At 40.7% G+C, this 27,592-nt stretch overlaps 1 protein-coding gene across 1 annotated transcript; it reads right to left on the bottom strand.

Annotated features, from left to right (window-relative positions):
* Nucleotides 1-966: 966 nt before the first annotated feature.
* GPNMB (glycoprotein nmb) lies at nt 967-27,592 on the bottom strand. The gene is made up of 11 exons (XM_043589085.1): nt 27,312-27,592; nt 18,948-19,100; nt 17,932-18,075; nt 15,382-15,546; nt 13,013-13,171; nt 12,404-12,715; nt 8,608-8,706; nt 7,737-7,839; nt 6,210-6,424; nt 2,774-2,867; nt 967-2,328 (listed from the first exon to the last, which is right to left on the bottom strand). Exons 1-11 carry the CDS (start codon nt 27,382-27,384, stop codon nt 2,175-2,177), a joined length of 1,671 nt encoding a protein of 556 aa, XP_043445020.1. The 5' UTR covers nt 27,385-27,592; the 3' UTR covers nt 967-2,174.

The raw sequence follows: 27,592 nt of genomic DNA, 5'->3' as shown, positions 1-27,592 counted from the left end.
TGTTGGTGTACACCAAGTGTTTCAGAAAATCTTGACTACTCCTTAAGAAAATTAACAATAACAATTCTGTCATATCATTTAGTATTCATTATGCATTCAAATTCCCCTCAGTTATCACAGGAATATCTTTCATAGCTGGTTTTTTTGTTGTTGTTGTTTTTTGTTTTTTGTTTTTTTGATGCTAACTTGCAGTCTAGATTCCTAAATTGCTTTTGGTTGCTGTGTCTCTTTGGTCTTTTTTAGTTTAGAACATTAGTCAACAAACTATGGCCCGTGGGCCAAATTTCCTACCACCTGCCTTTGTAAATATGCTTTCACCGGAACACAGCATGCTCTTTCATTTACATATATGATCGCTTTTGTGCTGCAAGAACAGAACTGAGTAGTTACAACAGAAACTATATGGCCCATGAAGCCTAAGATATTTGTTCCCTAGCCCATTACAGAAAAAGTTTGCTGATCTGTGACCTAGAACTATCCTCTTGCCTTTATTTATTTATTTATTTATTTATTTACTTACTTACTTACTTACTTATTTAAATACAATTTATTGTCAAGTTGGCTAACATACAGTGTATACAGTGTGCTCTTGGTTTTGGGGGTAGATTCCCATAATTCATTGCTTACATACAACACCCGGTGCTCATCCCAACAAGCGCCCTCCTCAATGCCCATCACCCATTTTCCCCTCTCCCTCTCCTTGCCTTTACTTTTAATTTAATACTGTTTAAGAATCCAGAACAATTACTCACAGAAAATCTTTTTTTGGATTTATCTGATCATATACATTTATATATTAAATTTATTGAAGTTTAACATACTCTATATATTTTTAAATATAAAATACTTATGAAAGTATCAGTACTCCATGGGGCAGCATTAAACAGCTTTTTATGTGTCAAAACTATAATGCACTAGAAAGGCAAACAACAAATTGGAAAAATAATTACAATTCTAAGATCTTATCTCTTTTCACACTTTATTTTTCAGGAAGGAGAGAAAAAGAAGGCCTTGTCTGACATATGGTAGTTTTAGTTACAAATGGAGGTAAAACCCTTACTGATCAAGTTACTATATCATTTAAATAGGAAAACCAATAGGAAAAGCATGGGCCTCCTTTTTGGAAAATCATAATGTATAATTTCAAATACATACACCAGAGTGTACAGAAATCCAGATATATACACAAGAATGTAAACACTCTGAGTGCAGGGCCGGGTACCTAGCAACATGCCTGATACACAGAAAGTGCTAAATAAATTTCCATGGAATAAATGGGTGAATACCATTCCTTTTTTTTTTTTTTTTAACTTTTTTTAAATGTTTATTTATTTTTGAGACAGAAACAGAGCATGAGTGGGGGAGGGACAGAGAGAGAGAGAGAGGGAGACACAGAAGCTGAAGCAGCCTCCAGGCTCTGAGCTGTCAGCACAGAGCCTGACGTGGGGCTCGAACCCATGAACTGTGAGATCACGATCTGAGCCAAAGTCGGACACTTAACCGAATGAGCCACCCAGGTACCCCTTGGGTGAATACCATTCCTTTACACATCTGGGCAAGGTAGGTTGTCACAAAAATATTCACACCTATTTATGAGATTAGTATATACACATTTTTTAGTATAAGAAGCATGTTTGGCTTGTTACTGTTTTGCTGGGAGCTCATGCATGTTCATTGAAGTAGAATTCAGTTAGGTTGGAACATGATCTTAAGAACAGGAATACATTGGAGTTATGCATTTGGTTATACGGATAGCTAGAAAGGGTCCAGCCTCTCCTTCCAGTGAACCTAGGCAAGACTCTAATGAATAGTATCTTCTCCCCCTATTCTTTGGACAGAGTGTATCTATCCCACTAATCACCTAACACATTATAACTGAAACATACATCATAATGAAAAAAAAGCACTGCTAACTGGTTTTATCAGTTCTGTAACATGGCTGAGGTTGTGCACAGTATAATTCCTCTCTACTTCTCTAAAATGTCATTTAGCCCATAAACAAAACAAAACAAAACAAAACAAAACGAAACCCCAAAAAACCTTTGGACCTCCCTAAGCCACAATATATATTCTAATAATAATTTTTAGGAAAAAAAGTTAATAGTCATCAATTCTGGCAGAGCTCACATAAATGGCACTGGAGTAAGCTGTTGGTCAGAAATAAAGCTGAAGAGTTAAAGAATTCCCGGTTGGTGATTGAGCAGTGGATCTTTTTCCTGGTTTCCAGGGCGGAACATGGCCTTTGCACGGTTGAGGGAAACACCGAGGCCATTGCCTTTGACTACGATCCCAGTACTGTTTTCTATCAGTTTGTATCCCTTGCGTTTTCTGAAAACAACATGTTAGACAGATTAAAAATAGATCTCCAGCTGGAATTGTTACTTTCTACAATCTTACATGCCAAGTGTAAAAGGGTTAATTCCATTTAACCGAATCCACAGCTTTTAAAACACTGATGTCTTATGAAAGTATAGTTATTTTCCCTTCTTCATTCAAGAAATATGCCTGCCTACTATAATTTGCGATTATATGTTAAACATTAAGCTGACACAATTTTGTAGTTACTCATGTCTGGTAGCATTTTGAGGATTAAAAATAAACCATAGAAAAATTAATAATCTAGTTTGGTATTCATCATTCAATGGAAGATTTTCCTCGCCTACACAGAATGTTTAAAAGCAAAAAATAGGGAAAATGGCCCATTTATGCAGAAATATGCAGAAGTTTTGACAATATACTATGGGAACTTAAAGTGTTAAAAGCAGCAACTTACTTGTACACCAAAAGGGTGATCGCAGTGATGAATATGGCCAAGCAGCCAACGGAGACCAGGGCACCATTTGCCATTCTTAAAGGGGAAGGTGGGTCTTAAAACAGAAGCAAGACAGTATTAGTGACATCTTCCACCTAGAGGACATGCTACTCATAATGCAATTAAATAAATGAGGAAAGTTGCTATCAGAAGATACATGGCTCCCTCTGGGATTTCAGTAATCTTTTCCATTAAATAATACATAGTCTTTGGGTCAGGTTATCTTCCATTTAGAGAATGAGTTAGCATGTCTGGAACACCGTGTTAAAGGGCTCCGAAGAGAGATGTCATGTCCTGGAGACACCTGCTCAGGTCTCAGCTGACCCTGCAGCACCCACAAGGTGAAGGGCTCCATGCCCCTCCTGGCCACTCCTCTGGCCTCATGTCCCACCACCTCCCTTCCAGCGGTTCTAAAAATCCTAGGAGTTGCCTATCCTCCCCGTGCTCTTACAAATCCCCATGCCCTCTGCCAAGACTGTCCTTCCCCTGGCTCCTCTCAAGTGTTCACCCCTCAGGGTGCCTTCCAGACATTCATGAGGGCACTGGGTCACGACACCTGGCTGTGTCACTCCTCTGCCTGGCTCTCTTCCTCTGCCTCGATCACATTGTGTTGCAATTACTGCTTTACCCATGTTTCTCTCCCACTAGATTACAAGAGCCACAAAACAGGGGTTATGTATTCTCTGTATTCCTAGAAACTGGCAAATTAACTAGTCTCATCACTACCACTAAAGTATGATTGGGGTTTATCTATTTTTCCTCCATCTCCTCAGCCACCACTGCAGTCCCAGCCACCAGCCTTCTCCCCAAGAGGACCTCTTGTCTACCTGCTTCCACTTTTACCTTCCAGGGATCCTTGCTTCACTCAGCAGTCAGAATGATCTTTAAAAGCATCAATCAGATCACGCTTCAAACTTGCCGGTGGCTACCCTCACACACAGAATAAGACCCAAGCCCTACCGCTGGTCCACAATGATCTAAATGGGCTGCCCACTCTTGAAATTCAGGTTTCAGTTCAAAGGAGGCCCTTCACCAAGCAGATGCTGCTGGGTGGGCAGGACTTTCCCTGACCTCCAATCTAGAGAGCTGACCTTGACCCCTTTCTCTCCTATACTTATTACTCTCCATGTCCCCGCCTGGTTTTATTTTCTTCACAGTGTATTCTTCTTCTTCTTTTTTAATGTTTATTTATTTTTGAGAGAGAGAGAGAGAGAGAGAGAGAGAGAGAGAGAGAGAGAGAGAGAGAATGGGGGAGGGGACAAGACATAGGGGAACAGAGGATCCGAAGCAGGTCAGCACAGAGCCCAATGCTGGCCTTGATCTCATAAACTGTGAAATCATGACCCGAGCTGAAGTCAGACGCTTAACCACCTGAGCCACCCAGGCACCCCTCTTCACAATGTCATCTTATTTGTTGGCTCTTTCTGCCCACAAAAGCAGGAATCTTCTTTATCTGGTTCCCCCACTCGTCTGGAACTGTGTATCTCCTGCCTAGATCTCTGTTGGACACAGAGTAGATGCTCAATGAATATTTGTTGAAAGAATTGCAGGTGCTTCACAAATGTTCATGGGATCAATGAATAAAAGTCATTTCTGCTCAAAGTATATGGGTTTGCCTTTGAACAAGGATATTTCTGAAATTCCAACTTTGAAACCCAAGCCATCAAGTTACAATCCCCACTGGATTAAAGTCTCTCTTTCTGAGCTTCCTTTATTTAGATTTTGAAAATGGCTCAGGTCACCTAAAGTTATCACTCACTGCAAGGAGAATTAAAGGAAAGCAAACATCTAAACATCTAATCCAGATAAGAGAACAGTGGTTTGCCAGCACTGAGGAAGCTTCATAGAATAGGTTATGACCCTAAAACGTTGTTCTAAAAAAACCCCGCAGCAGCACAAGAGGAGTAACTATGGCAGCTCCTGGAGGCAATAGTTTTGAAGACAGGGGCTCACTTGGGTCCAGGGCCTCCAGCACGCCTCCTTCTTCCCTGCCCTCCCCGCTCTCCACCCCGGTCCCAGTGCATCTTGTCCTGGAGGAAGCAGGGTACCTTTGTATCCTTGTTTTTTTTTTTTTTTTAATCTATACCTTAGATCTCACCAACTGTAAGCTCTCATACAAATAATTATATGTATGACTACTTAAGCTCTTTTTTCAAGGAAGTTAAAGCTGCCTTTTATATGGTTAATGAGCAAATATATATTTCAGTACATTTTACCTTATGAGATAGGCTCCAGATCCAAAGGAGTTGTTTTGTTTGTTTGTCTGGTTTTTTGTTTTTGTTTGTAAGAGAGAGAGAGTGAGCGAGCGAGCACGCGTGAGGTGTGGGGAGGGGCAAAGGGAGAGAGAGAGAATCCCAAGCAGGCGCAACGCCCAGCATGGAGCCTGACACGGTGCTCAATCCCACAACCCTGGGATATGACCTGAGCCAAAACCAAGAGTTGGACGCTCAACCAACTGAACCAGCCAGGCGCCCCCCCAAAGGAGTTCTTTGTGAGTTAGTCATTAGATTGTACCTGGCAAGATTCAAATTAAGGAGCAAAATAAAGGCTGTAATGTGTACACGATTTAATCTCTTTTTCCATTCCACCACAAAACATTTCTTCTAGGAGATAAAGCAGTATCTTATAACGAAGTCGATTACAAGTGAAATTCAGTTGGGCTCACCAGGTGGAGTTCTAATTTGTGGCTGGGGAAAAATAGAAGCCACCAGTAAATGAACATCTCTCAAAGAAATCCTTTAGTCCACTCTGCTACCATTTTAGCTCTCCAGGCAGTAGGGGGCAGAGAGGAGAGGAGATTTGCTGGTGAACGTGTGAGGACTACGTAGGTTGTTTTGTCACTGTCACGCTGTAATGCTTGCTAGAATTTGGGAAGGGAAAGAGGAGACATATGGCAAGTTAGAAAGGAGCCAGGAGTCCACTTGGTCTCTCATTTTTCTTCTCAGCTTCATGTCTTTGCCGAGGTGGATTCTAATGAAAACATGACACAAGTCTCCCCCTTTTATAGTTTAATTGAAGAACATTGTTATTTTTTGATGTTGGGCTTTACACTTTTCCCTTGAAACATAAATCTCTTCGAACATGCAGTGATCGTATCCCATTATTACTGGTCCATGATCACAGCTGATTTTTTTCATCAAACGATTTTCCTTTGGTCATTATTTCATTGGGTCTCTCTCTCTCGTTCTCTCTCTCTCTCTCTCTCTCTCTCTCATCCCTGCCCTAAGTAGATTTGCTGTTGGACTTTAATGCCAGTTCTGAAATCCACATTAACGGTAGTTCAATGATTTTTGCACTGAATATCAAACAGTGACAACAAAGACTTGAATGGCTTTAGTATGAGACACACACTGTACCTGCAATATGAAATGTTCATACAACATAAAACAAAACTTACCTCTTGCAGGGACAGAGACGAGGGTGCTCGTAAGGGCCAAACTGGTATCATCACCCAGGGTGAGGTTCATACAATATGTCCCAGACCCGGTGAAGGCTCTTCTCACGGTCAGCAAGCACATGCCAGCCACGTCCACATCCACAGGGTCGCACACTGTGCTGTGGGTGAGCTGGCAGGTTGGGTCAGAAACTATGGTACAGACCTCTGTGGGGATTCTGAGGGTACAAATGGCACCAAGGGAGAGAGATGTCATATGAGTTTAGAAGGGACAATCACAATCACAATCATTACGCATCTATAAAACTGAATTCCACTTTATTATTTTATTCTTGCATACAATATAAGAATATCAAACTATATGATGTCAAATTGTCACATATAATTTATTCCTAAAAAGCCTGGGTGTGAGCTACTGCTTCCCCTGTATCCTCAGAAAGGTGTGGCCCTGGGGGTGGAGGAGAAAAAAATCATGACCCCCAAGGCAAGGGGCTGTTGGAAACTGTGTGAAGCCCAAGTCATTCCTCCACATCTGAGCTCCCTAGAATGCCTGCAGATACAGACGGCTTAGGTGTTTGGCAAATCTATTATTAAATGCCAGAGCTGGCCCTGCCTGGGTCCCTGCAGAGGTACAAGAGTGACAGCAACAGGAACTATTTATGCAGTATTTACTACGCGCAAGGCACAGAGCTGCAGATGTGTGACATGACCTTGCCTATTCCTTTCAATGACCTGATAAAGAAAGTAAGATTAGCCTAGTGTAGCAGGTGACAAACCAGCTCAGGAAGGGGAGAGACTGGCCCCGGGTCACACAAGCAGAGGTGGATCTGGGACTTGAATAAGTGAGGTTTGACAACCATGAGGCAAAGTGGCCATGCATTACTGTCTTAGCCACTGTGTCACCCGTGAGTGGCCCTCCCGGAAGCAGAGACCAAGCTCTGATGCTGGGGCTGGTGAGGCATGGGTGGCATGGAGGACAAGCACTCTTCTCAGCTGGCTTCATTGCTCCGTTAGGTTTCTCTCAATTTTCTGCCATCCTCATCCCTCACCTCTCCCAAGCTTCTTATCTGTCCCTTCTTATTAATTATCACTAGGACATGGCCATTCCACACTGGTTTCCCACCACTCAGAGGGGCCTCAGGGACCTAAGAGCTGGGTTCCGAGCCAGGTCCCAGCCTATGAACCATGCTCTGCAGGTACCCACCATCTCGGGGCACCATGTGCCACAGTGGGCCCATCCGTAAAATGAGGAGACTCGGGATTGGGTAAGGATTCAATATGAAAACAGATACAAAATGTTAAGAACACAGGTAAGTATGCAATCAATCATTATTATTCAATTTCATCAACAGTTAAAGGTAATGAGCATCGCTTAACTCCAGCAAAACTGTGCGCGTCAGAGCGCCTCATAGGGCCCTTCCTTGTCGTGGCTGACTGATAAATCAGGAATCTAAATCAACTTGGAAGGGGAGACGGCGTTAAGGCCTTTGCTCAGGCCTTGACCCGCTCCTCTGGCTGACGTGTACTCACGTTCCTTGGCAGGTCACGACAAAATCCATCAGGGAGTTGTCAGGCTGTGGCACGGGCATCAGAACATCTGTCATCCGGACGATGTTAACCTCTAGAATTCCCTCTAACAAAACAGCCCCCAGAGAAAAACAAATCAAAATACAACAGATGCCAAACCAAACTGTTACCTAATAAACCAGAAAGCCACACAAAATGGAGGAGACACAGCCTTCTCCCCACACCAGCAGCACACCAGACCTGGGAATCTACCCCATAGCTTGAACTGAACTGAACTGAACTGTTCTTCGTTCCAAGCCAGCTCTTCATTTCCGGAATCTGTGGATGTGTCAGAAGGCAGCACTCCTTCTGAGCAAGAATTTCAGAAAAAGCTACCTCCTGGGAAAATGTAGTCCTCAGGCTCAGGCCTTGGCCACCTTCTCTCAGCCCCACGTGTGCAACTTGGGCTTCAGCCCCCACCTGTCTTCTCTGTGGGGTACCTGTGGGCAGTGCCCATGGTGCACAGCCATCTCTGGTGGCCCTTTCTTACACACGAGAAGTTTGACTTTGTGAAATCAGCTAGAGGAACAAAGTGGATGTTTGGGAACTTGCTACTGCCCTTTCTTCAAAGCACCTTCATTCAAATTTCTGAACTCCACAGTGTGGGGACCAGGCTCCTTAGCATGTGGGCCTTATGCTGGGCTCATTTCCACCAGAATGTCTAAGGAAGGCTAGGGACGCAGGTGGGAATCTAGACACTAGTACAGTCTTTGCCTGGGCACATGTGATGTCACCTTGAACAGAGTGGGTGCCCCTGCCCCCATCTCTCCAGACTCATCAGAGCAGGAGGGTGGCCCAAGGTAGATTCTAACATCCTTCCCCCTGCTGCTCTTACCTACAATTGTGATGGTGGCTTTAAAGTAACCGTATCTGTAAATCTGGCACATTTCATCTGGACTCTCCCTCAGCTCCAGAGGGTTGTCACTAGCTGATGCTGGAGAGTTGGAATAAGATTTTAGATTAGTTGCTGAGAATGTAAAACACGTACATAATTCATAATAACCAAAAATATAAACAGGTACATGACAACCCAAAATTTAAACATCTACCTGCCCTTTAGAAAAACATCAAGAGTTCTATACTATCAAATCACTGCAGAAATTTGAACCATGTAATGATTCATGTAGATGTGAAAGCTTTGAGGCATTATAATTATTAAATTATGTAAGTAAACCAAATCCTGTATCTTCTTGAAACACAGGAATCAAATGAAAGGTAGAAGCCATATTAAAATGTGTGATACAGCAATCATGATTAAATCAAGCAGGCTGTAATCGATAAAAGCACAGTTTAATTTTTGAGGCAGGTGTTCTGGGCTCGACTTCAGGTCTCTTGGTTTTGGCTGTTTGAGACCGTGGGCACATCATTTAACTTGTCCTTGCTTCAAGGTGCTCATCTATAAAATAGGAACAACACCTCCTGATCCACTGAGGTTGAACTATGCCTGCCATATAGGAAGTCCTTAATAAATATGTTTCCTTGTCCCAAGCTGTGTCTCCATACATCTATTTAGATGTAGATATGCTATAACATATATAGATACATAATTACAGACCGGAAGTTTGGTGCAAAAGAGATTAAGAAGCAAGCAACAGAGAAAGGTAGTTCTTTTCCTGTTTGGGTGTTTCATAGCTCCAAAGCTTACATTCTAAAAGTCTTGCAGCAGTTGATGGGCTGAGGTGTGGGAAAGGAAAGGAATGAATACCAGACACTTTGAAAATAACCCAGGGGCACCTGTGTGGCTCAATCAGTTAAGCAGGTGACTCTTGACTTCGGCTCACATCACGATTTCACAGTCGTGAGATTGAGCCCTGAATTGGGCTCTGTGCTGTGTGTGCAGCCTGCCTGGGATTCCCTCTCCCTCTCTCTCTGTCCCATCCCATACTTGTGCACACACACACTCTCTCAAAAAAAAATAAATAAACATTGAAAAAAGAAAATGACTTGTCGAACATGATTAAGGCAAAGAATTTAATGCTCTATTAGTTACAATTTTAAAAGCTCTAATTATGGTGTTGGTATTCCTTTACTAAAATAAAATACTGGAAGGAAAATAGGATATTGAAAATTTCAAAAGGCATGAAAGTGAACCTAGCTGGGGGGTGGGAAGGGCATCAGAACTTCAGACGAGCTGCACCCTAACATAGTGACATGTAGGTATGAAGCTGGTTGGGAGATTTCTCCAGGGCTCCTCTGAGCCTTTAGTGGGTAGATGGATGTGCCCTGTGACTCTCCTTTGTTCAGAGGGCCTTCTCTGAGTGACTCCCAGAGCTTCTCTGGAAACAACTGCTGCATGGCACACACTTTGGGAAAGAGACACAGCAAGAGATTTCTTTTGCATTGGGTATTAAAGATGGCTGGACCCCTTAACAGGCAGAAATTATCAAGTTAGAACATGGAATCATGACCCTGCCATCTTTTAAAATAAAACTTCTTTTAAAAAAATGCCCAAATGACAAAAGTTAAGGATTCTACCTTTGGTAGAATGCTTGTAAAAACGCATATGGAATTTTGTAGACATATCTATAAGGTCAAGTCTGTATCCATGTATCTGTAAAATCAAGGTATAATTAAAGGACCAATTAGATAAAGCCAGGCTTTATAGTGAAGCTTCCCTTCACTATAAAATGTAACTAACTCATAAGGTTACTACCTTATATCTAGTGATCCAACCTATGGAAATAATAACAAAAATTTGAAATACCCTCTCAGTGACTTAAAACATATTTTTTTTTATTAAAATTTTTTTTTTCAACGTTTATTTATTTTTGGGACAGAGAGAGACACAGCATGAACGGGGGAGGGGCAGAGAGAGAGGGAGACACAGAATCGGAAACAGGCTCCAGGCTCTGAGCCATCAGCCCAGAGCCCGACGCGGGGCTCGAACTCACGGACTGAGAGATCGTGAACTGGCTGAAGTCGGACGCCCAACCGACTGCGCCACCCAGGCGCCCCAAAACATATTTTTTTTTACAAATGCTGTATGATATAAATACATTCTAAGAAAAACAGCTTAATAAAAATGCAACTTAAAAAAATGAATGTTAAATAAACTAACATTAAATCCTTTACCATTTAGGAATTTCTGGACAGTTCTAAAATTACAGGCATCTACAATGTATTTTGAATTTTATACCTGGTCTCCTCACTTATAAAGAAGATTGTCAATAATTATAGAAAAAGATATTCTTACAGAAATACCAGAATGAAGTTATATGATTAGGTTTGTTCAGTGCAGTTATATTTGTAACTGGAATTAGGATGAACCTAATCAAGTGTCAATAAGAGAATGGTTAAATAAATTATACATTTATACACCCTATGTACTTATATACTGTGTTTATACCTACAACGAAATACTGTTGAATAAAGTGAGTTATATTTATATGAACTGACAAGGGAACGATGTCTATGATGTTTGTTAAGTGAAGAAAAGCAAATTACAGAACCATATATATAGCATGAGCTCATTTACATAAAAATCAAACCAACAACACCTATGTATATGTATAGAATATGTTTGTGATGCATAGAGAAAGATCTGGAAAGAAACGCTCTCAACTATTAACAAGGTTTAATGCTTGGGAGGAGAATGTGAATAGGGACTTTCACTTTTATTCTAGACTTCTCCATCGCTTGAATTTTTATTAAGGAGCATGCATTAATTTTGTAATTTAAAACGTTTCAAAGAAGAATGAATCAAAAACAGTAATGACTTGTATTGTCTTGATTTAGCTAGGCCAGACTTAACAAGATTTAATTTTATTAATAACACACTATTATAACGCTTATTATTTGGTTAAAAAAAAAAAAAGAATTGCAACAAGTCTGGACGTTGTGATGGAGTATTTCCTCTGGGCTTGGGGATGGCGCCCTCTTGTGACCAGTGAGTGGGATGCCAGTCTATTACCCTTCCCCTGATAAAGTGATGCTAAGATGTAATAATGTAGGGTAGGATGGGGCATCAGATGCAAGCTAACACTTTCCACAGTAGACTCTTAACAACTTCCTGAATGTCCTTATATACTATCAGTAGAGCGTGGGATTTAATTAATTATGCCTTATATCCAGAACAATTTTTATGTCTGGAGTCTGTCCAGCTTGCTCACTGAGAAATACTCTCAAGGTACATTCTTTCTTGGGCCATTTGGAAACTACTTTCAAGCACGGCTATGTTTCATGGGACACTAGGTGGATGTGGGCAGGGCAGGGAGGAGATTGGAAGCGGGGATGGCCTGAATGTTTATAAGGGGACAAGGTGGCCTCTCATAGCTAGAAAAAATGGGAGAGTAACAGAAATGTGATGGGCCAGACCAGGAAAGCATCTCTACACATAACGAGGACCAGTACAAATTAGGAAGTTCAAAGAGCTGTGCACAAGTCATGAAATTCTACTTGCAAAATGACTTTAAACATGCTCTCCTGTTTTCTCTATTCTAACAGCTTAAAATGGTGATAAAGTAGTTAAAGAATAACAGGTACAGAATGGCATCACTGCAGAGTTTCTACACGATCCTTTAAACTAGTGATGTAATTATGTAACCTATGTTCTTGTGTGTGTGTGTGTGTGTGTTTCTTAGGTGTTAAGGAACCCCACCCCCCCAACTCAAAGATCACCTGGAAACACTTACGTAGAAAAGAGGTGGGTTTTGGAGGTTTGGGTGAAGGTGAAGGACAGGGTCCAGGCACCACAGCTTGCACAGTGAGGTTAAGGTTAAAGGTTCCATTGAGCACGTATGTATGATTCAAAGTTGGATTGTTGGAAACAAATAGACCAGTATTATCCCCGAAGTTCCACTTGTAGTAAATGGCCGACTCATTGAGGAAGTGACTGGGGTCATGAATCAGGACAGTGAACATAATGGGGAGGTCCCTGAGGAAGGTTTCATCAGATAAATTTCGATCATTCTTCTGGTACATAGTCACAAACACAGGAATGTGATCTAAAAAATACACCCAAAAATAGAAAGAACACATGATTGCTTGATTTTAAGTGGATGACTTGAATAATGTTTTCAGGTTAAAAAATTAAAATTAGGGATAATTCAGCATCATTTTCCCTTTTCCTACACAAGTTTTCCCAAGTTATTCTGGAATCATAGATGGGGTACAATATAAAAGTCTGGGAAGGAACCTATATGAATCACAAACTAACCCAAACACTTGGCTCTAACTCTTTCTTAACCAACTAGTCACCAGAACTAAGTGCTTCACCATCAGTTAGAGTTCACATGACTCACCTGTTACCACGTACACATCTTTCACTTTTGCAATAGGAATATATGCCCGTCGGTGTCTTCTATAAACAGTTACTTCCATAAGTTGAGGGCCAAGTGGCACATTGGCTGTGTTTACAGAAACTCTTGCTGAACCCCGTCCTAATTTCTGGAAATACTGACCTTTGAAAAGATGGAAATTTTTAGTTATTGGCACATTACATGATCATTTTAGGAAGTTGTTGTTTCTTAACGACTTGTGACTGCCACTTAGAGAGTGCTCTGGAAAAAGAAAAACAGGATGGGGATGTGGTCCTAACTGGTTCAGAAAGGAAGATAGTGCTTATTTCATGTAAAACCTTCTATAACAAACACACAACTAAATAAATATAATTGTATGTAGTTGGTCAAAATGAAAAGAGCTGTTTGGTGGGATAATATAGTTAGTCCTTAGTTTACAAATAAAAAAGTTTTTATAAGTGATCAGGCACTTGAAATACATATGTTTCCCATAGAAAAGTGTCCAAGGGAGTTAAAACAAATTATCCAAAAATCTACCTTTTTGTTGTAACAATATTACTATTTCAGCTCTATTATTGATCAGCTTTTTTTTTTTTAGGGGACTAGAATCTTCCACTTTCTAATCGTATTCATGTATAAAAATGCAGTCAGTAAGTGATTAAAAAGAGTATAAAAAATAATGCAGTGGTTCTATAAACACATTCCTAGGACACTCCTGACTCACTCTTTTTCTTTCTCCAGCCCTCACATAAATCTAACTACCACTGGCTAGCTAGTGAAGGTAATTTCTGTCCTTCAGGATTCAGGGATGTTTTTCTAATCCCATTGAAGCACCCAGCATAGATGTGTGATTGGAACAACAGAGATGGTAAGATGGATGCTTGTGGGGATGACTAAGGACCATATTTATTACATGGTCAAAGGTATCAGAAAAATACACTAATCTTCTCATAGAGATGTGATGTGGGATCCCCTTTATCTTGAAATGCAGGGGTAGTTCTGTTGGAGGTTGTAGGGGAAGAAGGTATCTCTTGGGGAGTTAGTTTTACGTGAGGAAAATGTTAGCCTGGGCATTGAAAGACCACAGAAGCACTTGGTAGTTGAAGGAGATTATCAGTTAACTCAGAGACATCAGAATATGGAAATTCAAAAGTCTTGTTAGAAAAATGGCAATTTCTGGGCTGAAAGCTGATTTTTAATAAAGACATCCTAACTAGCTAAATTAATGGATGTTAACTGGGCTAAGAAGAGAATGGAGTGTTAGTGAGCATACACGACTCCATGCAAATGGTAAAGTCAAAGAAATAGTGACATTTGGTGAGTTGACTGCCAGGGCCGTGAAGACAGTGAAACAAAGCCAGCCTTCAATCCCCTGATTTAACTAGATGGGCATAATATTTGATCTATATTTTGTACTTCATTAAACTGATGTGCATTGTTAATATTTGTTTTGATTTATAAATGAGTTAATTGGACAAAGAAACTTTCTCTAATTTATGAAGACAAAACATTTAGAAATTTAGAGCCTGTACGATTGATTGGTAGCAGTCTTTGTACGTCAGAGCGAGGTGGGACCTGGTGATGTTTTTAACTAAGAACTTAGCAGTTTTGCTAATTATAACCTAAATTTGCTCCTCCTAAAAACAATCATTTCAACAATAATAAAACAAAAGTGGATAACATTTGTGCTTAAAAAAAAAAAGAAGGTAGACTATGTCAAAGAAGAATAGTAGTTAGATTATGTTATTTTTACACAATGGAATATTATGCAGTCGTTAAAATAATGTACATAAAGAATTTTAATAATAGCCAAATGCTCATGATATTCAACAAAAATGCGTATACAGTATAATCTTAAGAAATACTAGCAAAAAAAAAAAAAAACCCCACCATTGTGTTAACAGTGGTAACATCTGGTGTTAATTATGTACTTTGCATTTTTCATTTGTACTTTTCTGTATTTTCCAAATTTCCTATAAAGAGCATAAGTTTCCTTCTTAAAAATTCTCTTGACAAAAAAAAAAAAAAGGAAAAATCAAATGCCCATCTGTGTGCCATTCAAAGAAATACTAATATTTTTTCATATTGCTGTTTTAGACAGAAATAAATTGAGTAGTTTTATTTTAAAAAAGAAAGCTGAATTCATTTTTTTCCATCTTTCAATTCTATAGTGTCCCAAAGATTTGCTAAGGCTAAACAAGATTTTATTTTTATTCCATACCCTCCATCCCAGCTAAGAAAAGTTAACAAAGTAACTGTTGTGAAACTCTTAGTGTTAGAATTCTTGATTATGGAATAAGAAAAGAGAAAAAAAGGTAAACTTTCGAGGGAAAGTTAAGAAGCAGATAAGGGAGTTTTGTAAAAAGTCCAACCAAGTGTGTGAAAGACGTAGACAAAATTCCATCTCTTCCATCCAGGGTGGTGAGGGAAAGGCTTTCCGTCAGGGAACACGTTATGATGGCCTGGGCTGTTGCCATTTCCTGAGTCAACCTCCTCCGTCCAGTTGTAAACATACTGGTCAGAAGATGGACCAGTATCTAAACAGAGAAAGACACAAGCCAGGCTTGTCATGTGGGCTCAGAATGCTCAATGCTCATCACTGAATTAAACATCTTTTCCTATTTTTCATAAATATAAATACAGTTTGACAACTAAAACCCTAAAATTCAGAATTCATCTGGTGGTGCATATGTATGCCTGTTTCCTGCAGATAGGTTACATTTCAGTAAAAGTTTCATCTAAAGCAATTATTTAGAAAGGTTCAATCTAGAGATATCACAATATATTTATTTTTAATATTGGTTCTCTGAATCACAACTGTACTCAAACCAAACGGAAGGATGCTTTCTTTATCTTTTTATGTTGGTGCTGCTTTCTGTAGCTTCTTCTTTTTTTCTTTCCTGAGTCATTTGGCATCAAATGACTCTCTACTTTTAAAGATTTTGGCATGCTTCTCCTAAAAATAAAGACATTCTCCTACATAACCTCAGTATCATTGCAACTCCTACTAAAGTCTAATCAAGGGTCACATACAACATTTGGTTATTTTGTCTCTTCAAATGATCAGAAAAAAAAATAGATAGAAGTAAATATGGAAAAAAGTTACAATTGTTGAGCCTAGGTAGAAGGTATTTGTGTACTCAGTATACCCTGATTTCAACTTTTTTGTATATATGATATATTTCTTCTTTTCTTTTTAAAAGTAAGCTCTATACCCAACGCGGGGCTCGAACTCAGGATCAAAAGTTGCATGCTCTACTGACTGAACCAGGCAGGTGTCCCAACATATTTCATTTTAAACAGGTTATGGTAAATATCTTTTCACCTAGAATAGTTTCCTCACCCTCTTGGTTTTTTATGTCACTGATATTTTTGAAGAAACTTTTTATTTATCAACCTATTATTGTTTTTTAATTCTTAAATTGTCCCAAATAGCTAGTGAGAGTCCCTTCAAGCTAGCTCCTGTGTCCTTGTGATGTGTCCCCATTGGTCCTTGAGCATTTCCGCACTTTGGGGCAGGCTTACCTGGTACTTTCCCTGTCCTTGACCTGGAATTAGTATTTTCCTCAAAGATCCCTAGTTCCTTTAAAAAAAAATTTTTTTTAACATCTATTCATTTTTTTTTGAGAGACAGAGCACAAGCGAGAGTGGGGCAGACAGAGAGGGAGACACAGAATCTGAGGCTGAGCTGTCGGCACAGAGCCTGATGCGAGGCTTAAACTCACGGACCCTGAGATCATGACCTGAGGTGAAGTCGGACACTTAATTGACTGACCCACCCAGGCACCCCATCCCCTAGTTCCTTTTCGTGGTAATAGATATTATATAAAAATTTTCATAAGTCACTGAGACTCCTTTATATAAAAATGCTCAGAGAGATAGATTGTCATTTGAAATATTCATAAAAATCAGCTTTTTTAGAAAAGAGAAAAATTACTACAAAATATTAAGCACTTAACAGTTTAAAAATATCAAACCCTTCTGTACAGAATCTAATGTACAATTCCTAATAGGAAGATGATAACTTAATAAGGAATGAACACACTGACAATCTATTAGAAGTTGTAAGTAATAAAATCAGATCATGGGGCGCCTGGGTGGCTCAGTCAGTTAAGCGTCCAACTCTTGGTTTTGGCTCAGGTCATGATCCCAGCGTTGTGGGATCCCATGCTGTCAGCACAGAGCCTGCTTGGAATTCTCTCTCTCCTTCTGCCCCTCTCCCCTACCCCTGCACTCACACAAGCTCCCTCTTTCAAAATAAATAAATAAGTAAGTAAGCAAATAAATAAATAAATAAATAAATAAATAAATCAGATCATAAGTGCATTTAACAGTCTTGTCAATGATCAAAGAGTCTCAGTAATTAGCTCAGAGTTTTTTGAGACTGTGCAGTTCTCAAGATAATTTCCCTTGATGCATTTGTGTTCATTTGTGCTCTTTAACATGTACAAAGAGCTCACCCGCTTTAAGAGCAAAGCAAAACCAAAATATACACATCTGAGCATTTGTGTTAGCCACACATTTGCATAAGTGATACTTGTGAGCAGAAATTAATCTCATCAGTAAACATCTGTCAAACTGGCTATTCTCCGAGTAGCCAAAAGAATTCCAAGTAATCAAACCAAAATCTGAGAATCAACAATGTATTTTCTGGCTAATCAACTAGACTAAGAGAAGGCTGAGCATGATAATGTAACTTTTGAAGAAAGTTCCAGGAGGCAGAAAGCCATTAGTTTGTTTGCTCAAGTGGGTTTGGCTAATGTTGATGTGGGAACCCCTCCCTGTTACCCAATTTGAGTAGGGGGTGACATGAGATAATAGCATCTTGCACGTACAGAAGTACCTGTGAGCCTTTAGGTTTATGAGATAGGTCTCCAATAGGAGAACTAGTCTGTTCCTGTGGCATGAGTGACATTCCTTACCATTTCTGCAGTTCTTCTCATAAACTATGTTGCCACTGACATCTTCCGTTTGGCATCTGGGGAATACCAGGTTTACCACAAACGTTATAGTAGAGCCCACAAGTGCTGGTGAATCACTGGTCAGAATCGCCTGCACGTGGCCTCCTAGGACATAAAAAAGTGCAGCTTAATGATCAAGCACCTTTTTCCTTTCACTGATAAGTAAACAAAGAAGAGTTAAATCCACAAATAAGGACCAGAGCATCCTTATGCCTTTATTTTATTTTATTTTATTTTATTTTATTTTATTTTATTTTATTTTATATTTGTCCTTTTTTTAAAAATAAGGACCACACCCAGTGTGGGGCTTGAACTTGTGACCTTGTGAACTTGTGACTTGTGATCAAGGGTCCTGTGCTCTACTGAGTCAGCAGGCACCCTCCCATCTTTATGCCTCTTTACGATCAATTATTTTCTGGATTCCTAACTTTTGCTTTCAGAGCACAACATTCTAGAAGACAAAAAAAAAAAAAGTCAAACCAATTAAAGAATTATCTAAGCATAGAAAGAACATTTACTTAAAATTAAAAAAAAAAACCTGTTTGATTATACAAAAACAAGTTTTAAAGGTTTGTATTTTTTAAACTCAAAAGGACTCATTCTTTCATGCAAATGGCAAGATACTCACTTTCTGATAAACCACACTTTTGAGATGGTCAAAACTACTCCAGAGTCTCAGATCTTCTGAAGAGGACCATTCCCATATTAGGTAAATAGATTTGAGGCTAAACCTGCTTGCTCTCCAAAATCTTCCAAGAACTACAAACTTACCAGTTTCTGAGGAGATTAAACTTTTTTGTGTGTGACTTAGAAAGTGATCATGTTCAGATAAAGATTGCTAAATCCAGGTTCCTCCCACTTACTAGAGTACTGTAGTTCATGGAAGCAACACAAGCCATGGGATCTCCAAGTCTACAACCTATGAGACTGACTTAGATAGGAAATGATGGTTGTTTGCCTTGAATCTTCTGATTTACCTTTCCAGGAGTTTTTCCACCTTGAGTCTCCCCTTTTCCACACTGGATACAGTTTTTCATTCCACTCATTTTCATCTGAAGACCAACCATTGAGTTGGTTGTACTCCCTCATATAACCAGAAGTTCTTTCATTGCTCAGCACATCATGAAATCCTATATCAATATTTGAAAAACAAATTATTTTGTCTATTTAATTCTTCATTTTTTTTTAAATTTTTTTTCAACGTTTATTTATTTTTGGGACAGAGAGAGACAGAGCATGAACGGGGGAGGGGCAGAGAGAGAGGGAGACACAGAATCGGAAACAGGCTCCAGGTTCCGAGCCATCAGCCCAGAGCCCGACGCGGGGCTCGAACTCACGGACCGCGAGATCGTGACCTGGCTGAAGTCGGACGCTTAACCAACTGCGCCACCCAGGCGCCCCTTTAATTCTTCATTTAGTACTTATCTTAAAATAAAGCAATTTTTCATTTCATAAGCTTGGAAAGTAATACTTGATATTTCCAATATGTCAAACAAATAGAAGTTATTTTTGTATTAAAAATTTTTTTTTAATATGTATTTTTGAGAGGGGGGGGAGAGAGAGAGAGTGAGCAGGGAGGGGTAAAGAGAGAGGGGGACAGAGGATCTGAGGCAGTCTCTGAGCTGACAGCAGAGAGCCCTATGTGGGGCTCAAACTCATGAACTGTGAGATCATGACCTGAGCCGAAGTTGGACACTTAACCAACTGAGCCACCCAAGCACTCCTGTGTTTTGTTTTTGTTTTTTAATTTCTACTGGAAATAGCTTAAATAAAACTAAGCAGATCCTCTTTCTGAAGTTTAAATGAGTAAAATTTAAAGGAAAATTTTTGAAAATCAGTATTTCTTAGCCATTATTTGGTTTCTCAGTACATAGTCTCTGAATATTGGATTTGATACAATATAATTAGGAAAACACTGCTGCCAATGATAAATGTTCTCTTGGCTAAAAGAATGCCAGGATGAGGAATGCCTCCAGGTTTTCAAGAGATGCATACCAGTACTGGAGAGCCCACTGTTGAGCGATCTAATTTTTTTACGGTTCAGTAAATGGTCTGACTTGGTGAATGTTCCATATGTAATGTGTAATCTACAGTTGTTGGGGGTTTTGTTTTTTGTTTTTGTTTTTCGTCTTTATTTTTCAGAGGGAGAGAGAACATGAGCAGGGGAGGAGCAGAGAGAGAAGAAGGCACAGAATTCAAAGCAGGCTCCAGGCTCTGAGCTGTCAGCACAGAGCCCGACATGGGGCTCGAACTCACAAACCGTGAGATCACGACCTGAACCGAAGTCTGATGCCCAAATGACTCAGCCACCCAGGTGCCCCTACGGTTGTTGGTTTTTAAATATCATTTACGTTGACAATGCTTAAGCTTTTTAAAAAATGTTTATTTATTTATTTGACAGAGAGAGGAACCGCACACAAGTGGGGGAGGGGCAGAGAGAGACACACAAAATGTGAAACCGGCTCCGGGCCTGAGCCGTCAGCACACAGCCCGATGCGGGGCTCAAACCCACAAACCATGGGAGCATGACCTGAGCCAAAGTCAGACGCTTAACCGAATGAGCACACAGGCACACTGATAATGCTTTTTGAGACTTCTATGTTGCTACTGATTTTCTGTCCACTTGTTATTTCAATTACTCAGAGAGGATTGTTGAAATCTTCAACTATAATTATGGGATTTGCCAATTTCTTCAGTTCTATCACTTTTTGCTTATTTATTATTTTTGAGAGAGAGAGACAGAATGAGCAGAGAGAGAAGGGAGAATCTTAAGCAGGCTCAATGTCCAGCACAGAGCCTGATGCAGGGCTTGATCTCATGACCTGAGCCAAAATCAAGAGTCAGATGCTCAGCTAAGCCACTGAGGCACCCCTGCTTAATGTATTTTGAAGCTTGGTTTAGAATTGTGCAGTCTTTTTCATGAATTGATCCTCTTACCAGTAGGAATTGCCCTTTATGTCTGGTAATATTCCTTGTCTGAAGAACTCTTTGATAGTAATGTTTAGTGATTAACTGGTACATCTTTCTCCATCCTTTTATTTTTTTATAAGATTTTTAAAAGTTTATTTTTGAGAGAGAGAAAGAGGGGAGGGGCAGAGAGAGAGAGGGAGAGAGAGAGAATCTCAAGCAGGCTCTGCACTGTCAGTGCAAAACCGATGCGGGGCTCGAACTCACACAACTGTGAGATCATGACCTGAGCTGAAGTCAGATGCTTAATCGACTGAGCCACCCAGGTGCCCCCTACCCTTTTATTTTTAACTGATTTATGTTTTTATATTTGAAGTGGGTTTCTTATAGACAACATATTGGGTTTTTTTTTTTAATCTTCAGCATGTTTAGGTAATTTTACATTTAATGTAATTATTGATATTGTGGGATTTAAATCTACCATCTTGTTCTTTTTCTATTTGTCCTATCTGTTCCTTGTTCCTTTTTTTTTTTTATGAGGTTACTTTTTTAGTTTATCTCTTCTTCTGACTTATTAGCTATATCCTTTTGTGTGGTTGTTCCAGGGTTTACAAAATTCTAATTCTTTTGAAATTCTTTCTCATCTTGAGTTGGTCTTTTGGCCTTGCCTGACAATTCCAGGGTTCACATGGTCTCTCCTTTCTTTGAGGACTGTAGCAGATTTGTTGGTTGCCTACCTACCAGCCATTCCAGCCTGCACCCCTGCTTGTCTTCCCCCTCTTATTACAGAGCTTCTAACAGTTCAAAATTCCAAAGGCTCACTTTCCTAGCTTTCTTTACAGTATGGGCAGGAGCAGATGATTAGAACCTGGCCATTCAGAGCTAAGAGGAAGTCTTCTGAGGGCTTCTGGGAAAGGTTTTCCTCCTTCATAATAAATAAATAAATAAATAAATAAATAAATAAATAAATAAATAAATAAATAAATAAAAAATAAAAATAAAATAAAATAAAATAAAATAAAATAAAATAAAATAAAATAAAATAAAATAAAATGAACAGCCTCCATTTTTGTTCACATCAGAAGTGATCTGGGAGTTGGTAATATAATGTGAGGCCCAGAGCTGTGACAGCCATACTTAATCATGAGGGCACAGATCTGAAGCAGCCAATACACCGAGGATGCAAAAAGAGTTCTTGATGCTGTTGAGCTCTTTATCTATCTAGCTTTGCCTGCATCTGTACTGGTTGAGGTAACATATGTCTTGCTCAAACCCTTTTAGTATTTTGTTATTCACAACCAAAAGCTTAATTGTCTATAACTCACAGCCAGCCCCTAATCATACACTGTCTTAAATTCTCCTCTCATCAATTCATATGGCCTTGTATCATCTGGACCAGAAATCCTGTCTTCTCTTTAATACTGAAAGAGAACTTTCAGAAGGTGTGGTATTTGGTAGGTGCTAAGAGAAGCCATTTTGAATGGATGCCACTAACCTCTGTCTTTTATTTCTCCTTTTTGGTAGGTGGAGGGAACAGTCTGTTGTTTCCATCTTATAAGGGAGGCGGATGGAATGGAAAAGAATATTGAAATGAATACTGAACAATCCAGATGTCTCACAATGGGTGAATGTTATGAAACTTGGTTTCTAGCCTTGATTTTGTTACTAAACAGGCTGTGTAACCTCAGGCCAGGTCTTCTAAAGACTTCCAAATCAGAGAAAAAACAAGTAAGACAAAACCCAAATGTCTTGTGAGTCTGTGAGATTGTTTTTATTTGGAAACAGATACTAGGTGAAGGCAGGTTTATCAATCAATGTTTATAAGTGGATATTCATTTGAATTGAGTCATGGAGTACTATAATACTCAATGTGGAAAGAACTAACATTTGTTCAAATCACTTCAGTTTATAGATGAAGAAATTCAGGCCTAGAGAAGTGACAGGATTCACTCAGGTCACCTTTCATGGAGTGGAAATGAAGATTCACATCTTTTGATTCCCAGGACCTATTTCTCTCAATGCTCCAAAGAGTCTTTCTCTTCCTCAGATCCAGAAGAAAGCCGGTGTTTCCGGAAACATAATCAAAACATGGGTTTCTCCTCTGATTTTAAATGTCAGCAGTCAAGGAAAAATACAAACTTAAAAGAGTGACAGAGAATAGATACACAAGTCCATGGAACAGAATGGAGAATGTAGAAATAGACCAACTCAAATACACCCTACTGATTTTTGACAGAGATGCAAAAACAACCCAATGGAGTTTCGAAAGACAGCCTTTTCAATGAATGGTGCTCTGAAAAAGTGAAAAGCATAGGAGAAATTTTCAGTCTCTACACTAGGCAAGAATTCTTTGACTTGACATTAAAAACATGATCCATAAAAGAAAAAAAGAGATAAGTTAGGCCTCATTAAAATGAAAAACTTTTGCTCTGTGAAATATCATGTGAAGAAAATGAAGTCAAATTACAAACTAGGAGAGAATATTTGCAAACCACATTTCCAATAAAGGACCGATATCTAGAATATATAAAGAATTCCCCAAACTCAACATTAAAAAACAATCTAATTTAAAAATGGATAAAAGACCTGAACAAATATTACACGGAAGAGAATGTACAGATGACAGAAGAAACACATGAAACCATGTCCAGTATCATTAAACGGTAGGGAAATGTGCATTAAAAACACAATGGGATGTTACTATACACCTATCCAAATGACTAAATAAAAAATGGTAACATACCAAACGTAGGCATGGGTTAAAGACAGCAGATCACTCATACATTGCTGGCGGGAACATAAAATGGTACAGCCACTCTGGATAACAGTTTGGCAGTTCCTTGTAAAACTAAACATGCAACCAAGCAATTGTACTCTTGGGCATTTGTCTCAAAGAAATGGAAACTTATCATCACACAAAAACCTGTACATGAATGTTCGTAGCAGCTTTCTTCATAGTGGCTCAAACTGGAACAATCCAGATGTCCCACAATGGGAGAATGTTTAAACTGTGGCATATCCTATACTGTGGACCACTACCCAGTGATAAAAAAAAGAGCTAATGATACATGCAACAGCTTCAGTAAATTATGTTGAGTAAAAAAAGCCAATGCCCTCAAATTACATACTGTAATGATTCCCTTTATATAGCATCCTTGAAGTAACAAAATTATAAAAATGGAGAATGGATTAGCAGTTACCAGAGCAGGAGGTGGGGTAGGAAAGGGTTATAGGTTTAAAAGGATATAAAGGCCCCTTGTGGTGTTGGAACAGTTTGGTATTTTGACCGTATCAGTATCAATACCCTGCCTGTGATACTGTATAATCATTTTGCAAGATATTACCATTGGGATAAATGGGATAAAGTGTATAAAGGGATCTCTTTGCATTATTTCTTAAAACTGCATGTGACTTTACAAGGACCTCAAGAGGTGAAATTAAAAATAAGACACACTTGGGCACCTGGGTGGCTCAGATGGTTAAGCATCCGACTTCAGCTCAGGTCATGATCTCATGGTTTGTGAGTTCAAGCCCCGCATTGGGCTCTGTGCTGACAGCTCAGAGCCTGGAGCCTGCTTCAGATGCTGTGTCTCCCTCTCCCTCTGCCCCTCTCCTGCTCTTGCTCTGTCTCTTTCAAAAATAAACAAACATTAAAAAAATTAAAAAAAAAATAAGACACTCGGGGCACCTGGGTGGCTCAGTCAGTTAAGTGTCCAACTTCGGCTCAGATCATGAACTCATGGTTTGTGAATTCAAGCCCTGTGTTGGGCTCTGTGCTGATAGCTCAGAACCTGGAGCCTGCTTCAGATTCTGTGTCTCCCTCTCTCTCTGCCCCTCCCCTGCTCACACTGTCTCTCAAAAATAAACATTAAAAAATTTAAAAAATAAGACACACTTAACAGTAAGCAGGTTTTAAAAGAAAAAAAGAGGTGTGGGGGGGGGGGGGAGGGCAGGGCTAGAAGTGAAGGGAAATGGATCCCATGCAGCACCCCTGTGGCTTTTCTGTCTCCACTCTAGAATCTCTGCTGTGTCTACCAGCAGACAGGTGGTGGCCAGGTTGGCTGTTAACAACTTTATTGATACCTACTCTTGCCTCCTTTTTACCAGGGCTATGATTGAAAAGGGGCAAGGAATCCCGTGGTGTTTGATACAATGGTAAATTCTACCCATCCTTATTTTTTTCTGGACAGAATATTTAGTCTAGGGGAAGGTGAAGACAGGAATGACAGGTTTTGTTACATTTTGCTTAATAAGTTGGGACTCTTCTCAAACCCACAGCCAATATTTAAGATCAGGCTAATCTGTTTCACTGAGCAGAACAAATTAGCACTGATGGAAAGAAGGCTAGAATTAGGCATAGCGTCTCCATTGACTGTCAACTTCTCTGTCCCTCTATCTCCTACGACTGCAGACTCTAGGGAATTCTGTCCTGGGAGCTACATTGAGGTAATACAATTGCTACCTTGTAGGACTCCTACCCCAAACCCCTTCTGTTAGCTAATGTCACAAGAACCCCATTACCCAATTTTTCAAATGAGGGAATGAAAGCTCAATGGTGCTAAGTCACTTGTGGCCCAGTCCCACAGCTGGTAGGGAACCCAAGTCTGTCCAACAGCAGGAAGGACCATGGTTGGCTTGAGCTTTCTTCCTCTTAATTGCTGTGTAGCCTGGGTCAAGTTACTTGCCTTCTTTGTGGCTAGGCTCCATGTCTAGGAAACACAATCATCACAGTGCCAGCCTCCCAGCCTCAGCACCCTGTGAAATCCTTGGTCTGGACTCCCTCATCAACGACAGGGTGCCTCTTCCCCGACCCAGCCACAAGAGATGGCAGGGCTGGCGTCTCTGGGGACCAGGACAGCCCAAGCCTGAGAGCTCAGCCACTAGGAAAATGGACTGTGCCTCTGGCCACTCTGCTCCTGCCCCTTACCCTCACCTGGGGGGCCCTGTGGCCCCCAGCAACCCCTTCTCAGCCTCACCCCTTCCTGAGCCTCTCCAGTCTTGGGGAAACTCGTCTGCACTCCACGGGTACAAGCAGCTCCCCCTCTTCCTCTCTCTAGACTCAGCATTCCTGCCGGGATCCCACCCTGCAAGGACAACCTAATTAAAGGACTTTTCCCTCCACAAGGAGGAAGGGGAGAGAAAAGAGGGTTTGTGTGGGCGCCTAGCCCATGTGTCCAGAATCCTGCTCACACACAAGTGGGCCCAGCAGGTGCAAAGCAAGACCTGGGCTCTTGGTTCCCACACCTGTGGAATAGGGGGAGGACCATCTGCTCCGCGGTGGTGGTTGTGGGGATGAGTACTTGAGTAAGTGCAATAGCTGCAGAGTGGCTACACATGGGCACGAGGTAGACACTGGCCCCTTCCCTATGCCTACCATCCTCCCCCCACCCTCTAAACCCCATGGAATGGTCTGACACAATCAGGACCCCTGGACTTTTAAAGTGGTTTTTTTGTTGTTGTTTATTTTTGAGAGAGAGTGCGCGCGCGAGCTCAAGTGCGGGAGGGGTAGCGAGAGAGGGAGACACAGAATCAGAAGCAGGCTCCAGGGTCTGAGCTGTCAAGCGGAGACACCCAGGTGCCTAAGGACCCCCGGACTTCTCATCACTGAATGTCCCTATTCTGTTGCAGTGAGGTGGGGTGGACCTTCTGGGAGACCTTCCCTCTCCCACTGCACACTACCTGCAGGAGCGTGGGGGGCCACCACAGCCACCCATCCCCTGGACAGACAAGTGGGCCACACACAAGTGCAGGGAACTGAAACCCTGGCTTTGCATTCCAATTACAAGAGGAGCTTTTTAAGCAAGGAGGCTCCAAGCCCATCTCCAAAGATTCTGGTTTCATCGATCCGAGCCTCTCGGCATGGTTAGAAAACCTCCAACCTCTAACGTGGGACTAGAATTGAGACCCAGGGCTTCGGCTCTTCTCTTAGTAACCTCACTCGAAAAGGAGCTCCTGCAGGTCTGTGAAAAAATCTCAACAAGACTAGCAACGGCTTCTGGGCTGGGATGATTAGTGAGCAGATCTAGATTTTAGGCCTCATTTCATTTGAGCGGACTACGCTACTGGATAGAAACTAGACCAAATTTCGTGGGAGCCATTGCTTTGTTCTCAGGCCAGAGACTGTTCCCCTCACACCTCCACCCTCCCTGATCCCTGAGTGTGGCAAGAGAAGGTGGCCAGTGCCATGGAAAAAAAGCTCCTTAAGAGAGGGGCTGCGTGGCTATTACTTTCCAAGAGCCGGAAGCAAAAGCTGGAGCTTGAGACATTTTGCTTTGGTTTCAACATTCCCAAGTGTTTCCAGAAGAAATGAATGAGCACGAAAGTTTCCTGAGGAGATTCAGGAAGTCCCCTTCTGGCTTAGGTAACAATACTTCAGGCAATCCATCCTTTTAGTTGACAAAGAATGGGTTAAACACAGAAACTCAGTTACTCACGTTTGGCAGCATCAAGAGGCAATCTTGCAGCCAGCAGCAGCAGCAACCCCAGGAAACAGGAGAAACATTCCATGCTGAATTCTCACAGACCCAGGCAATCAAGGTTTAACTTTTAACTCCCTTGGCTCCACCCGCTAAGAACAACAGTGCTCTTCTAGCCTCTGCTGCGCCCCACTCCTTATTTTAATTAAATACAGGGTGCCTCAGGGCAGATCATGTGATGGTATTAAGCAGTCTTGCCTGATCTGGTCTCTGGAGTTCAAGCTCTTACAACTCATGTG

This window comes from Prionailurus bengalensis, chromosome A2 (assembly GCF_016509475.1).
Source record: "Prionailurus bengalensis isolate Pbe53 chromosome A2, Fcat_Pben_1.1_paternal_pri, whole genome shotgun sequence".
In the NCBI taxonomy this organism is placed as follows: Eukaryota; Metazoa; Chordata; class Mammalia; order Carnivora; family Felidae; genus Prionailurus; species Prionailurus bengalensis.
This window is presented reverse-complemented; position numbering and strand designations above follow the sequence as displayed.